The 14,127-nt window shown below is 43.9% G+C and overlaps 1 protein-coding gene across 1 annotated transcript in view; it reads left to right on the plus strand.

The window, feature by feature from the left end:
• The window catches only part of FER1L6 (fer-1 like family member 6), a 128,780-nt gene that overhangs the window by 33,087 nt on the left and 81,566 nt on the right, over positions 1–14,127 (plus strand). The window contains exons 13-17 of the mRNA XM_007456067.1: positions 1,961–2,081; positions 4,607–4,707; positions 7,904–7,994; positions 11,644–11,763; positions 13,279–13,431. Of these exons, the coding sequence (XP_007456129.1) occupies positions 1,961–2,081; positions 4,607–4,707; positions 7,904–7,994; positions 11,644–11,763; positions 13,279–13,431 (586 nt within the window). The remainder of the gene's footprint in view (positions 1–1,960; positions 2,082–4,606; positions 4,708–7,903; positions 7,995–11,643; positions 11,764–13,278; positions 13,432–14,127) is intronic.

Raw genomic sequence — 14,127 nt, forward strand, 5'->3', positions numbered from 1 at the left:
GCTCAGAACTTCGCTTCCGTTACCTTTCAAGACTAAGTTCAAGTTCCCTTCCCTGAATCCCAAGTCTTACCTTCTCTACTCACCTCCATCAAACACTAATCACACTGCATTAAGATATTTTTACTAGTCTGTCTCCCTTAGACTGTGAGTACCCTGAGGGCAAAGGACTGTGTCTTGTTCACCTTTGGATCTGCTCATCTCCGTGCCAGGCACATAGTAGATGCTCATAACTGTCTCTGAATGAGTTAAGGACATGCTATAACGGGGTTGGGCACAGGGTACTATGTGGGTAGAGGGGGGCAGTGGAGGAGGTGGAGAGTTGGGAAAGGTCACAAGGACGACATCCTAAAGGGCGAGAACGAGCTTAAGGGACAGAAAGCGATTGTCTGGGACAAAGTAGGAAGCAGTAAGTGAAAATAATAATTTTTGAGCATGGCATACATTTTCTAAATCCTGTCTCCCATGGACCACCCTCCCCCTCCCACAGACCACCTTCTTTGGGGTCTTTTTTATGGGTCCCTGGCAGCCACCCTCCTTTACACACACCAAAAAGGACCCCAAACTTCCCAGCCCTTTAATGGCTTCTCTGTCCAGTCTCGAAACTGAGGACATCAATGAACAGGATCTGCAGCTCTGGGAGGCTTTTATGAGACTCTCAGTGGTACTCTGCATCCTTTTGCCGGGATCCTTTTGGCAGTGAAAACATCCCTACCTTGTTAGACTAGCCCGTTGTTGACTGTTGGAGGGGGTGTCAGGGGATGTAGTGTGAGAAGGGTTTGAGGGGAAATGAGAGCTCTACGGAACCCTCACATTAGTCCTGACAGGCTGGCTCCAAGAGACCAAAATGCCATGCTGGTGTTTTGGGGCAATATTCCTGTCACTATATCGAGGCTCTGTCCACATAGTGGCAAGCCAGGGTGGCAGCAGCTGAACTGGAAGATTCTCTAATAGACCACCACACACACACATGCACGCATGTGCACACACAACATACACACACATGCACATACACACACAATTTGTCTGTTGCCTCCATGACAAGACTGGCCTGCCTTCCACGTTTCTCTTCACACAGACCTGGGTGTTTGTGGGACAATTACAGGCGGCTGGGGGCAAACCTAGTTAAGAATATCGCTGTCTTTAGGCAGGGAACTTCAGCTTTTTGCTACACCTCTCCCATCTTCCCTGCTTTCACATCCATTCCTTTCCTCCTTGGGAACTGAATTCTACCGGTTAGTTCCTTGTTTTCTGTCTTCAGTCTCATCCTCTTAACTTTTTTCTTATCATCATTTAAGCACATCCAACCATCGCCCTCAGCCATTCTCTTTGGCTCCACAGCTCCCCTTCCAGCTACTTTGCCATCCCTCTCGTCCCTTCTTAGTCAAGCTGGTCATCTGCATTACCGGCACCAATGCCCAGCAACAATACATTTTGTATGGATGGATGAATGCACGGCAAGCCATGGGATGCTGACGTTTAGTTTGAGGCACATGACTTCATCTTCATTAATATTATTACCCTCTTAGATTTCTCTAGCGATTTCAGTTTATAAAATACATTCACATTTGTTATCTCAGTTGATCCTTACACAGTCAGGGCCCAGCATATAGACATTAAAAGGAAAAAGATGTTAGTTTTTCTCCTTTCTCTCTTCTCTCAATTGGAAAGAGAATTTCTCCTTGAAGAGGGCTTGCCTTCCCTCTTGTGAGATCATTTCTAGACTTTGCCCTGGGTCAGAGGGTGGTAGCTGTTATTACCTCACCACTGTAGCCATATAACAGTTCGTTGCTTATTGTCTATGGATCCCCAAGTAAAGGCTAAGGATGGAATTAATAGTTTGACTATTTTGTCATCACCCTTCCCCCAACCCACCCAGAACATACAAACATGAACAGGTTACTGGGATTGTCTGAAAAACACTGATCACCAACTAACTTCCAGACCTAATGTGTTTTCCCAGGAATTACAACTATTTGCCATTCGAGGCCAAGAAGCCCTGTGTCTATTTCATCAGTTCTTGGGGAGACCAGACGTTTAGGCTGCATTGGTCCAACATGCTGGAGAAAATGGCGGACTTCCTGGTAGGTGACTCTGACAGGTGATGGATTTGAATATTGGGAAGCTGGAGGCAAAGGGGATTTTTTTCCACCCAGTAGAGGGTCTTGACCTCAGTTTAAATACAAGTGAATTGAGGCTGCTGCATTTGGAGGACACCTGGCTCCTACCACACGGACCCAGGGGAACGAGAATACATTTTGCAAAATCCCTTGACTTTAAATCAAATTATCCAAATTCAAATCCCTGCTCTGCTTCTGACTGTTATAGGACCTAGGGATAGGCCACTTTCCCAATCTCCAAAGGCAAGGGATGGACAGTTTTCTCACAAAATTGATAGATCTTAGCTTCAACTAATATAAAATCCTAAGTCCTTAACACGGTGGACAATTCCTCCAAGTTCAAGCCCTGACACCTCTCCAGTCCTACATCTGACGTGCTCTTCCTCCGTACTGTGTTCCAAGCATGCTGGTCTCCTTTCAAGTGCCTCAAAGAAACCAGGCTCCTCTGTGCCTCCTAGCCACCTCCATGCTGTTCCCTCTGTCGGGGCTGCTTTTCCCCTTCATGTTTCTCCTGTGAAGCCCAGTCAACCTCTAGGGCCCATATTTAAGCACTTCCTCAGAGAAACCTTACTCGCTCCCTTTTACCCTCTTCCATCATATCCTGTTCTTTTCCTTCAGAATTATTTGAGGAATTGAATGTGTGAAAGTATTTAAAACAGCACCTATATGTGAAAAATACTAGGCTGTCCCACCTAACCCCTGCCGGGTGGAGGGGGGGGAAGAAAACCTGGGAGCACTGCTCCTTTGGTATCTCCCTCCCTTTGTGATTCCTTTTCGTTTACTCCACATTCCTCTTTCCAGCCCACACATGTCACGGGCAGTGTCCTCTCCTCTCTGTCCCACTGTGCCTCACCAGGGGACCCTGATCTGATCCCTCTCATTCCATGAAAACCCACACGAAGGAAAGCACACATTTCTCTCTCCCGTTTGCTTTATAATTCTGTCTCCAATTGTGTAAAACATGGTATTGGGGGCTTCCCTGGTGGCACAGTGGTTGAGAATCCGCCTGCCAATGCAGGGGGCATGGGTTTGAGCCCTGGTCTGGGAAGATCCCACATGCCGTGGGGCAACTAAGCCCGGGCGCCACAACTACTGAAGCCTGTGCTCCTAGAGCCTGTGCTACGCAAACAAGAGAGGCCACTGCAATGAAAAGGCCGCGCACCGCAACAAAGAGGAGCACCCGCTCGCCGCAACTAGAGAAAACCCGCATGCAGCAACGAAGACCCAACGCAGCCAAAAATAAAATTAATTAATTAATTAAAACAAAACAAAACAAAACACAGTGTTGCCTCTGGCCATGGGGATTGCAGGCATCATAGAGACGGAGTCTGAAAGCGGTCATGGAGGCTGGGTTTGGAGTCACGCCATGTGGAGGCCATGGACTCGCTTTTTACGGCTGGTCTTGCTTCTCCTTCAGACAAAGTAGTTTATTTCTAAAAGGCTTGACCAAACAAATCAGAATTTTTTTTATCCCTAGAAGCCATAGTAGCCTTGAGCACTTGTTTCTAATTATTTCTCAGAGCCAGGATCCCTGCCATGCATGGCATATCATGGCTAACCTGACTGAATGTTTACTAAGCACCAAGCTCAGTTTGAAGAAATTCACATCTCCCTATGGGGCTATAGGTGGGTACCATTATTACCAGATTTTACAGATGAGGAAACTGGGCAGAAGTGGGTGAGGTCACCTGATAAAGCCTGGATTTGGATGTCGCAGGTAGTCTGACTCCCAAGCCTAAACCTTTAACCGCTCCACAGTGTTGCCTGTACTTATAGTGAAGGGGGAAAGAGGGAAATATATGTCCCTAGGTATGTGATGGAGGTTGTCGTTGTTGTAAATTCTAGCAAAGCAGTGGTGACATGTACATTGCCCCTTGGGTGCCATTTTCCTCCAAGCCATGAAATGGAACCCTAGAGTTTAGGATCCAAAGGAAAAGTGCAATGATTAAGTACACAAGCATATAGCCATTGTCATATACAACCTGTTTCTTTTCCCTCAACACCCCACCCCTGACAAAACCCCCCATAATCAGAAGAATTGATAGCCTGTTAGTTTCGGGGATTATTCAGTGTGGTTATACTCCTATATAACAAACTGGCATGAACATTGCTTTTGAAGTTTTTGATAATTCTATCTAATTTACTCTACTTTGTTAAGTATTTCCCATGACATTAGGTTTCCCTCACAAGGTAGATTCTAAATAAATGGAACTCAGTTCAGGAATAAATCTGGGACAGAAACAATGAGTTTGAGCAACACAGGAGAAGACTTGAATCTGGACCAGTTCCAGTTACGAAAGGAAGGTTCAAAGTTAGAATGCAGTAGCATTTCCCTGTTCAGACATACACGAAAAAACAAGAGATATGTTCCTTCATTTTCAAAACAAAATATTAGCTCAATACTATTTCTGTGGGTGTTAGAATCAGTTTCTCCGCTATGGTGTCTCATTCCCACCTCTCATCCCCCCACCTCTGTGGTTTGTTTTCAGGAAGAGGGTATAGAGGAAGTGAAAGAACTGATTAAGATTTCAGAGGAAGCCCCGGAAGAGAAAATGAAGATGGTGCTCACTGACTTCGCCAGTCAAAGCAGGTACTGCAGAGACAGCTGTCATCTGGGTAGCTCAGCAGATACGGAATCAGCTTTTAATTACCTTAGAAAACGGTCGATTTTACATGCATTCATATGGGCATTGAACAGTGTTATATCCATCTTAATTTTGTTCAGTAATTTAGCTGCGACTGTGGGCTCACTACTGCTTCCTGACACTTAATTAAAACATAAAGCAAAGGGGGGGGGGGGAGGAAAAGAGAAGAAAAGAAAGACTGCAGAGACATTTTATGAAACAAGAAAAATGCTGGTAGTGTTAGTGTCCAGCATGGCTCTTTGCATCTGGTAGGTACTCAACAACTATTTGGCAAGTAGATGGATAAATTATATCAAATGCTATTTAATAGAATTTTTTATACACCACATTAATAAGCACCAATTAATGACTCTTATTCCAGGAGTTAGGCAATATAATAAAAGATGAAAAAATAGGGTGTATTAGTTATCTATTACAGAGTAACAATAACCCTCAGATTTAGTGGCTTACACATATTTATTATTTCACAGTTTCTTGGGTCATGAATGCAGGTGTGGCTTAGCTGGGTCCTTGGCTCAGGACCTCTCCCAGGCTGCATTCAAGCCATTGACTAAGGCTACAGTTACCTCAGGGCTCAACTGGGGAGGACTCACTTCCCGGATCACTCATACGGACATTTGCAGAATTCAGTTCTTCATGAACTGTTGGATTGAGGATGATTGAGGACTTCATTTCCCTGCTAGCTGTTGTTTGGAGGTCATCCTCAGTTCCTTGCCACGTGAGCCTCTCCAAGCTACCTCTCACAACATGGCAGCTGACTGCATCAGAGTGAGCAAGAAAGAGGAGTCAGAGAGAACATGCCAATAAGATGGACGTCACGGTCTTTTATAACCTAATCTTGGACATGACATCCCATCAGTCTTGATGCCTTCTGTTAGAAGCAAGTCACTAGGACCAGTGCACATTCAAAGGGGATGAATTGCACAATGGCAAGAAGGGTAGGAGGTGGGGATCATTGGGGCCATCTTAGAGGCTGCCTTCCCCATAAGGAAACAACCTGATGACTTGGGTCAAGATGTGAGCAATAATGAGAATTTGTTATAATAGAATCAATGGAAAAGGAATGGCTATTCATGTGATGGAAAGAAAAAAATTAATAGATTCTCGTGTTCAGCTTTGTAAGTTTCGCCTTTCCTAATCGCTCAACTACCCAAGCCTTGTTTACTTAAAAAAAAGAAAGAAAAAAAATAAATACGTAGTTTTTTCTCTCTTTATTTCTTTTCTGTTTTTCATATAGAAGCAATATATATCAGTGCTAAGTGTCACCTGCAAATCCCTTGAAGCATCCTTAAAAGCTTCATGGTCGTATTTTTAGAAATTGTGGGCAAATTCATAGTTCAATAACTTTTCTCTCTTGGGGGTTACTTGGAAGTGATAATTATTCCCTTTTCTCTTCAAGTTTAAAGCCAACTGAAAAAAATATTCATGAGGGTCAGACAGAGATCAAACATTCATTTTATATTTGGTAAACCTGGATTTGAGAAAAAAGTTTGTACCTGAGGTCAAAGAGACTTTGTGGTCCCCCCAGCTGTTTGAGGTTGAGCAGCTGGACTTTGGGGCTTCCCCCCAGAAGGGACAGGCCACCTGCCGTGTACAGGTGAGGAGGCCGCCCACAGCTGGCAGTGGGCGGGGTCTGAAAGATGAGGAATGGACAGAATCACGTGCCAAAGTCATCTACCCCCATTCTGATGGGGAAATAAGTTACTTCTCCCCCTGTGAGGAAGGGAGAGAGATTAGAAGCATCCATAATGTTTCCTAGAGCTGATCCATCCTGGGAGTGGAATGGATTCCTTCTGCCTCTAGGAAAGAAAGGTAGACGGGTGGCACCAAGACTCCCTCCTCACAATAACTCCTTTTTATTCTTTTTAAAAATGAAGAGAAAATGCAATGACTAGTATGTCCAAAGAGAATTTCTGATTGAAGTTTCCAATTACCAGCAGGCAGAGCTCTGGTGTGGGACCCCTCCCTGGGAGGTGTGTCATCTTAGATCCCCCTTTTGTTCTTTCGTAATTGATTCTTTTCATCACAGAAATACTACATGCTCATCTTCAACAACAACAAAATACAGGATGTATAAAGGAAGAGTGTTCTCAAGTCTCTCTCCAGTCCCACTCAGAGAGAAGAGTTTGATTTGTCTTCCTTTTTTTCTGTGCATTTGCAAACACACACATTCATAAAAATAAACGCCACACACTTTGTTCAGCAGATTGCTTTCCCACTCAGCAATGTATCACTGGTATCTTTCTACAGTAGTACCTAATACTCATCCCCAATGTTCAATCACGTGATATGTATCATGTAGTATTTAATTAGTCCCTTATATTTAAGTTGTTCTGATTTATTTTGCTACAATGCTACAATAAACATTACTCTGTAAACATATTTTTGCAAGAATTTTCAGTTACTTTTGAAGGATAGAATTCTAGTATAATTTTTGGATCAAATTATATGGACATTTAAATTTTGATAGATGCTGTCAAATAACCTCTTAAACATTATAATAATTAACACTCTCCTATCATAAGAGGAGAGTGACTATTTCCCTTTGAATATTATCAACCTCGGAAAGTACCTGGTTTTCAGTAAGTGAAAATGGTATCGATTTTAAGTTATTGCTGATGAGGGAATATCTTATTTCCCCAAATTTAAAGTCATTTCTGTTTCTGCTTCAATTGCATTCATAACCATTACCATTTTCCTTCATCCCTCAAAACGTTACTATTCAGTCCTTTGTATGGTTTTAAAAATGTGAAGACATAGCCCAGTTTTGAGTCTAAAATATTTGCTCTACATACAACTTTCAGGAACATTTTGGTGTGTGTTAAATTTGTAAGATAAAGGAAAACTGCATTATTTTGTGTTTGCTGTTGTGAACTTGGATAGGAATCACAATAGGTATATACTGAAAGAAAGTAGAAAAACAAACATCCCCAAAACTAATGTGAGGCTTGGCACTATTTCCCATTCTCATTTTGTCTCATAGAAAAGTTAGTGCCTTACTGCTTAATCCAAAATGAAAAATCTTGGTTCTGTGGCTTCATGAACTTTCCCATCGTATTGCAGAAAGTATACTTGCAAATCTCTGGAATTACATAAATGAATTTTCACTAAGTAGGTTTCAAAATTGTTATTCTCTTATAGTGCCTTTATCTCTGAAGTGGAAAAGAAACCCAAGATGTTGAACCAAACCAATTTAGATAAGAAACGACTTACGCTCTGTTGGCAGGAGCTGGTATGTGAAAATCTATTTATACTTTTGCAAAGGACTAAAACGTGTGCTTTAAAAATAAACCTCATGGATGAAGCATAGGTCATAGAGCACATGAGGATAAAGTTCTAAAAGTTATACAGTTGTGTGATATAGAAGAATGAGAAGGGAATAAATAGATGAGTGAGTTGGAGAGGAACTAGCATTTACTGAATGTTTACAAGAATGAGCTAGAAGCCCACCAGCCCTCTATTCTATCCTGATGTAGGACTTGTTCATTTTCTTGACGTTTGTGTTTTGTCAAAGGCTGTGGACTCTTTCACTTAACCTTCTGCCTCCTAAGCTGAGAGAGAAAAAGACATAACTACCTCTGCTTGGTGTCCTCCCATTATGAATTGTGTGAAAAGCTGTGAGCACTACCCGAGGGCAGGGCAGTGGCTGGTACCTCTCTGTGCCCTGGAGACCCTGCACAGTGCTGAGTGCCTTAGAGATGTTCGGTCCCTATTGAATGAGTGACGACTGAGAAACGCCAGACCAAGTCAGACCCTGATTATCTCTCCTTGAAACTTCAGTTCCAGCAATGGCACCAAGGGACGTCTTGTATGAGGCCATGATAATTCTGCAAACTAAAATTACTCAGTGTTTGGCCAGGGACATTTTTAAAGTTGTGAATGAGGCCCACAGAGGTTAAATGATTTTATTTAAGGGTCACAGCTGGTTAATCATACTCCAGAGACTAAAGCCCGAGTCTCTGAACACTTGACTCATCCTGCTTTCCAGAACAATAAATGAAGTTTTGTGGCCTCCTCTACTCCAAGGAGGCCAGATTCCTACCGTATGTAAGATCTGCTTCCTACTGAATGTCTTCCTCAGCACCTCTGACTGTCTCTGCAGTGCCCGTCCTCCACAGATAGCCCGCACGGCTCTCTCGTTTCCTGTGTCCAGCAGTCCTTGTCCTGAACAAGCCCAAGACTTCAGTGCTTTGCAGTGGCCCAGCTCTCTCTCCGCATTTCCAGCCTCTGGGTGGACACGTCCACTTCTTGCCTCATAGCACCTCTGACTCAATGTAACCCACTCAGCCCCTCATCTGCCCACCAAAGCTTGTTCCCTGTCCTGTATTGGTACCACAAGCCTCACTTGTTACTCCAATGAGAAGCTTAAGAATCAACTTTGAATCCTGTACCTCAGCGGTCCCCAACCTTTGTGGCACCAGGGACCACTTTCGTGGAGACGATTTTTCCACGGACAGGGGCGGGACGGGGGGCAGTGGGAGTGGTTCAGGCGGTAATGGGAGCGACGGGGAAAGGCAGATGCAGCTTCACTCGTTCGCCCGCCGCCCACCTCCTGCTGTGTGGCCCGCTTCCTAAAAGGCCGCGGACCACTACTGGTCCACAGCCCGGGGGTTGGGGACCCCTGCTATACCTCACACTAAATGGTCATTTTGACCCCAGGCCAGGTTGAGACCCCGGCCCTTAAAGACTCTGGCACTCACTCCATTCTTCATCCCCAGGACCACTGCCTAACCCGAGTGCTTTAGCGTCTCTGGCCAGGGCTATCACAGTCATCTTGCCCCAGTCCACCTTCCATACCACAGCAAGAATGGTCTCCAAAACACAAATCTGCTTAGATCTCTCTTGATTAAAAAAACCACTGGAGGGCTTCCCTGGTGGCTCAGTGGTTAAGAATCCGCCTGCCAATGCAGGAGACACGGGTTTGAGCCCTGGTCAGGGAAGATCCCACATGCCGCGGAGCAACTAAGCCCGTGCGCCACAACTATTGGGCCTGTGCTCTAGAGCCCGCGAGCCACAACTACTGAAGCCCGCGCGCCTAGAGCCCGTGCTCTGCAGTGAGAAGCCCATGAACCGCAACGAAGAGTAGCTCCCGCTCGCCACAACTAGAGAAAGCCTGCACGCAGCAACGAAGACCCAACACAGTCATAAATAAATAAATAAATAAATAAATTTATTAAAAACAAAAACCAAAAACTGGAGTCTCCCAGTTGTTCATAAGATAAAGGCCAAATTCCTCTGTGCATGATATACAGGGCTGTTCACCGTCTTGTCCCAGCCTAGTCTCCCAGCCTTGTCTCTCGTTGCTCCCTTCCCATGTATCTATGTGCCAAGGATTCTGAACCCTCACTGATTACGTGCTTTCATATGTAATTGTTCCTTCCAACTGGACTGTACTTTTTCTTCTTATCATCTGATGAATTCAATGCATTTTTTGCTCAGCACAAATATCATATTATCCATAAAACCTGGCTTTGGCCCCTCTGGTCCCATGATGCATTACACATTTTAGTTATTTGCATATATTGCTTTCACCTCACCAACTGTCAAAGTCTTAAGGAAAGGAAGCTTGAGTCCTCCTCTTGTCCCAGGCCTTGGTTCCTGGTGCACAGCAGGTATTCAGGTCCTCTAATCAGAGGTGCCAGGCCCTGTGCTGGGTGCTGGAAACACAAGGCTGTCAGTATTTGGTGCTTGTTCTTGAGGAATTTATTGACTGGTCTATTCATTTCACAAACATTTATTTAACACCTGCTGTGTGCCAGGAACTCCACCAGACTCTCAGTATTCAAGGTAAGAACAAGACCGAGGGGCCCCCTATCCTTGCAAAATTAACATTTGAGTGGGGAAGGCAGAAGATAGATAACAAAAAGTAAATAAAAACGATTACAGGTTATGATTATGAAGGGCATTTTTTTTTTTTTTTTTTTTTTTATGAAGGGCATTTTAAAAGGCCATGGTGATTGGGAAAATGTGGGAGAATGTATGACAGTGGTATCATGGCAGTGGAGGCCTGAGGAGAAACCAGCCATGCAGAGTCTAGGGAGAACATGTGGCCAAGAGGAACCTTAAGCATCCCAGTCTTGAGGAGGGAGCCGGGCGTGTTTTAGGACCTCCTGAGGACCAGTGAGTGAAGCACTACAAGATGAGGCAGCCAGTGGGCAGGACCCACTCATGCAGGGCCTTAGAAATCACTGCAAAGTGTTTTGGGGTTTTTTTTCCCTAAGAACATGAATGCAGGCTGAATGAATGAATCAAAATAAACACTTTTAGATGTTCCAACCACGCACACAGAGCTCCCTGGTGCCTCTCTCCAATGATGCCAACTTGGTCTGGAAGCATCTACTGTGCCTCCCGGGAGAGGTGGTGAGAGCAGAGGTGGTGCTCTGGACTCAGCAGGGGGTCAAGTCCAGCTCTGCCTCTCTGTAGCTGCATGACTATTTCCTCTGCTGTAAAATGGGAATGATAGTACCTACCCCGTAAGGTCGCTGCGAGGAGTCCTAAGGGTTAACACAGCAGATGTGACATTGCCCCGTGCAGAGTAAGAGCTCAATCTATTTCAGCTGCTATTATTATTGTTGTTGTTGTCAGTATCAGGAAGCCTAAATTCAGGTCTTGACTAAAGAGCTATGGGACTGTGACAAACCTCTGGCTTCTCTGGGCCTCAGCTTCTCGTCTGTCAAATGAAGGTGAGATAATATTCACTGTCCCCATAGTCCTACCAAATTGCTGTTAATGGGCAGCGTGCCCCATAGCAGAGCCTGAAACGGCCCTCATGAGTGTCTCAGCGTGGAACTTACAAGCACTTTCAGGAATCTCCAGCAACAGGACTGTGCTCGCTAACCAGATTTCTAGAAAGATCTACACCGACTCTTGTTTTGTTTTAGGAGGCCATAGCCAAGGAGGCCAAGGAGCTCACTCAGCAGCAGAAGAAAAAGTTATCTCTTGATGAAATGATCCAGGCGGCCCAAAACTTTGTGGAAAAAATCCGCTTTCTTGTGGATGAGGTAATCAACTATAAGGGCAAAGGTCATTTGGAAGATGAGACCGAATATCTTCCCAGTGGGGCTTGAATGTTTGATAAGAATGAAAGATGGGCAGTGTTTTCTCTCAAGCCCTGCTGAGCTGAGCAGGTACCATTCGTTTGAAGGGTGAAGGAGGGGTTTTAAATTAAGCCAAACATGTACGGCTTTATTGATTTATTCACGAAGTCTGAGTATTCAGCCGAAATAAAAAGCACATTCCTAAATAATAATAATAATAATAATAATAATAATAATAATAATAATAATAAAGCACATTCCTTAATAGGCTCAAGAAAAGTCAAAATAAACATGTGATCTTTGATAGGTTTTTAACTGCAAGGAAATTGAAACTCATATCCAGTAAAAGTTAAAACAGCTTCTCATTTTAAAGTTAATTGTAGGCAATATCTTCTGACTACTAGAATGATCTAAAAAAAGTCCTCGTATTTGCTTCTGTTAAATACTAGGTTTTGTGGCGGAAGTTTTCAGGGTGAGGTACAGATTTACTGCTTCTGTTGTTCTTGAAAGATTTTTTTCCTGTTGCAAATTCATCATTCCCTGGAGGCATAACAAGCCGTGAGATAGTCACTTTGGAATGCAGGAATTTTAATAAGCTCCCAGAAGGTTCAAACCAGGTCAGTGACTGACTGACCATGTGGCGAGAAAACCTCCACAAGGATGTCTCTGTTTCCATGTCAAGAGAGAAGGGATGCCTTCTTAGGTACCAATTACACTAGAGGATTACCGCGTTAGAAAAAGTATCTGCTTCCAGTCCGAGAATGTCAAAGCCTAGTTTATGACAATATGCTTCCCTTTTGTTTTGGAAGCTATACTGGCTCAGCAATGTGCATTTCAAACACTCACAACATAATGGGCCTCTTGGCAGGGAATTCTGCAATTCTTGTCTTGATTAGCTCAACTTCAAAGTCTAATTTTCTGTGCAATTGAGTGCAGTTTCTCCTGAATAAACACCTATAATGGAGCGAAAATACTTAGCAATTACAATTTACGTATAAAAGCCCTTGTAAAATTGTTTTTCCTTCCTTAAGAGGGGATGGAAAGACATCCAAAGACATTCATGGATTTTTGTTTTTGGTGTTTCATTTGAATGTTCTGGAAATGTTACCTGGCTCTTAGGAGGTCCAATGCTGGAAGCCAAATCATGATTACAAGATTGCAAAGAAAAAATCCATGGGAAGGTGGAGCAAACGTTTGTTCTGCAGATGGAGAAAAATAGGCCACCAAAGATGCCAAGTCACAGGTCCGACTTGCATATTGTCAAAGCATGATAAGCAGTTTGGCATATGGGGCTTCCGTGACCTAAGACTTTCTCAGAGAAGCCACGCTTAACTTGCTTGGTTGCACAGGTGTTTCAGTACCCAGAAAGTTTAAGTCACAGAATTTGTTGTGCAGAAGGGGTGCTGGTGCAGGATAGGAGAACCCTGGAGGTGCCGTGTAAACACCCACCTATCAAATCCATCCCCTTTGCCTCCACAGCCACAGCACACCGTCCCTGACATCTTCATCTGGATGCTGAGCAACAGCAAGAGGGTGGCATATGCCCGCATCGCCGCCAAGGACTTGCTCTATTCCCCCATCAGGAAGCAGATGGGTCAACACTGCGGGAAGATCAAAACTCACTTCCTCAAAGTAAGTCTGTACTATGTTTGACTCAAGGATGGGAATCTCTGTTTTTCCTGGGTTGCACGGCATTACTAGTGTGTGTCCAGATCTCTGACTTGACGCTAAGACTTTCAAAAGTCTGAGGACAACTAGAACACCTTGCCCCCTCTTGATTCAGGTTGTGTTTTAGGAGACCATCCTGGGGCTGGATATTTTCCAGTTTTCCAATAACTATGTCACCAGAGACATATAAGGTGTTTTTTTAAAAAATCTAGTGTAGGTATCTTAAGGTTATTTTAATTTTTACTTCTTTGATTACTAAGAAGAATGAACATTTTTCTGTTAGTTTCCTCTCTACTTTTCTCTTGAGTAATTTATCTATGGCATCATTTTACACGAGTTCATCTATATTTTAAAAATAGGCTTCAAAGAAAATTATAAGAGGAGAGTGTAAGGTCGGATCTTAACAAACGGCACCGCGAAACAGGAAAGTTTCAAGTGAGCTTTATTAGGGAGCGCTCCTGGGCGAGGTTCACTGGTTCGAGAGAAAGGGGCCAGAGAAGTCGCTGACACAAAGGGAGTGGCAGGGCCGTGCTCCCTCTGAAGGTGCTATTAGGGAAGCATCTCTTCTAGCTCTGGTAGCTCCTTGGCTTGTGGGAGCATAACTTCAATCTTAATATCATGTTCTCCCTGTGTGCATGTCTCTTTTCCTATGATGTCCTT

This window comes from Lipotes vexillifer, unplaced genomic scaffold (assembly GCF_000442215.2).
Source record: "Lipotes vexillifer unplaced genomic scaffold, Lipotes_vexillifer_v1.1 scaffold84, whole genome shotgun sequence".
NCBI classification, from domain to species: domain Eukaryota; kingdom Metazoa; phylum Chordata; class Mammalia; order Artiodactyla; family Lipotidae; genus Lipotes; species Lipotes vexillifer.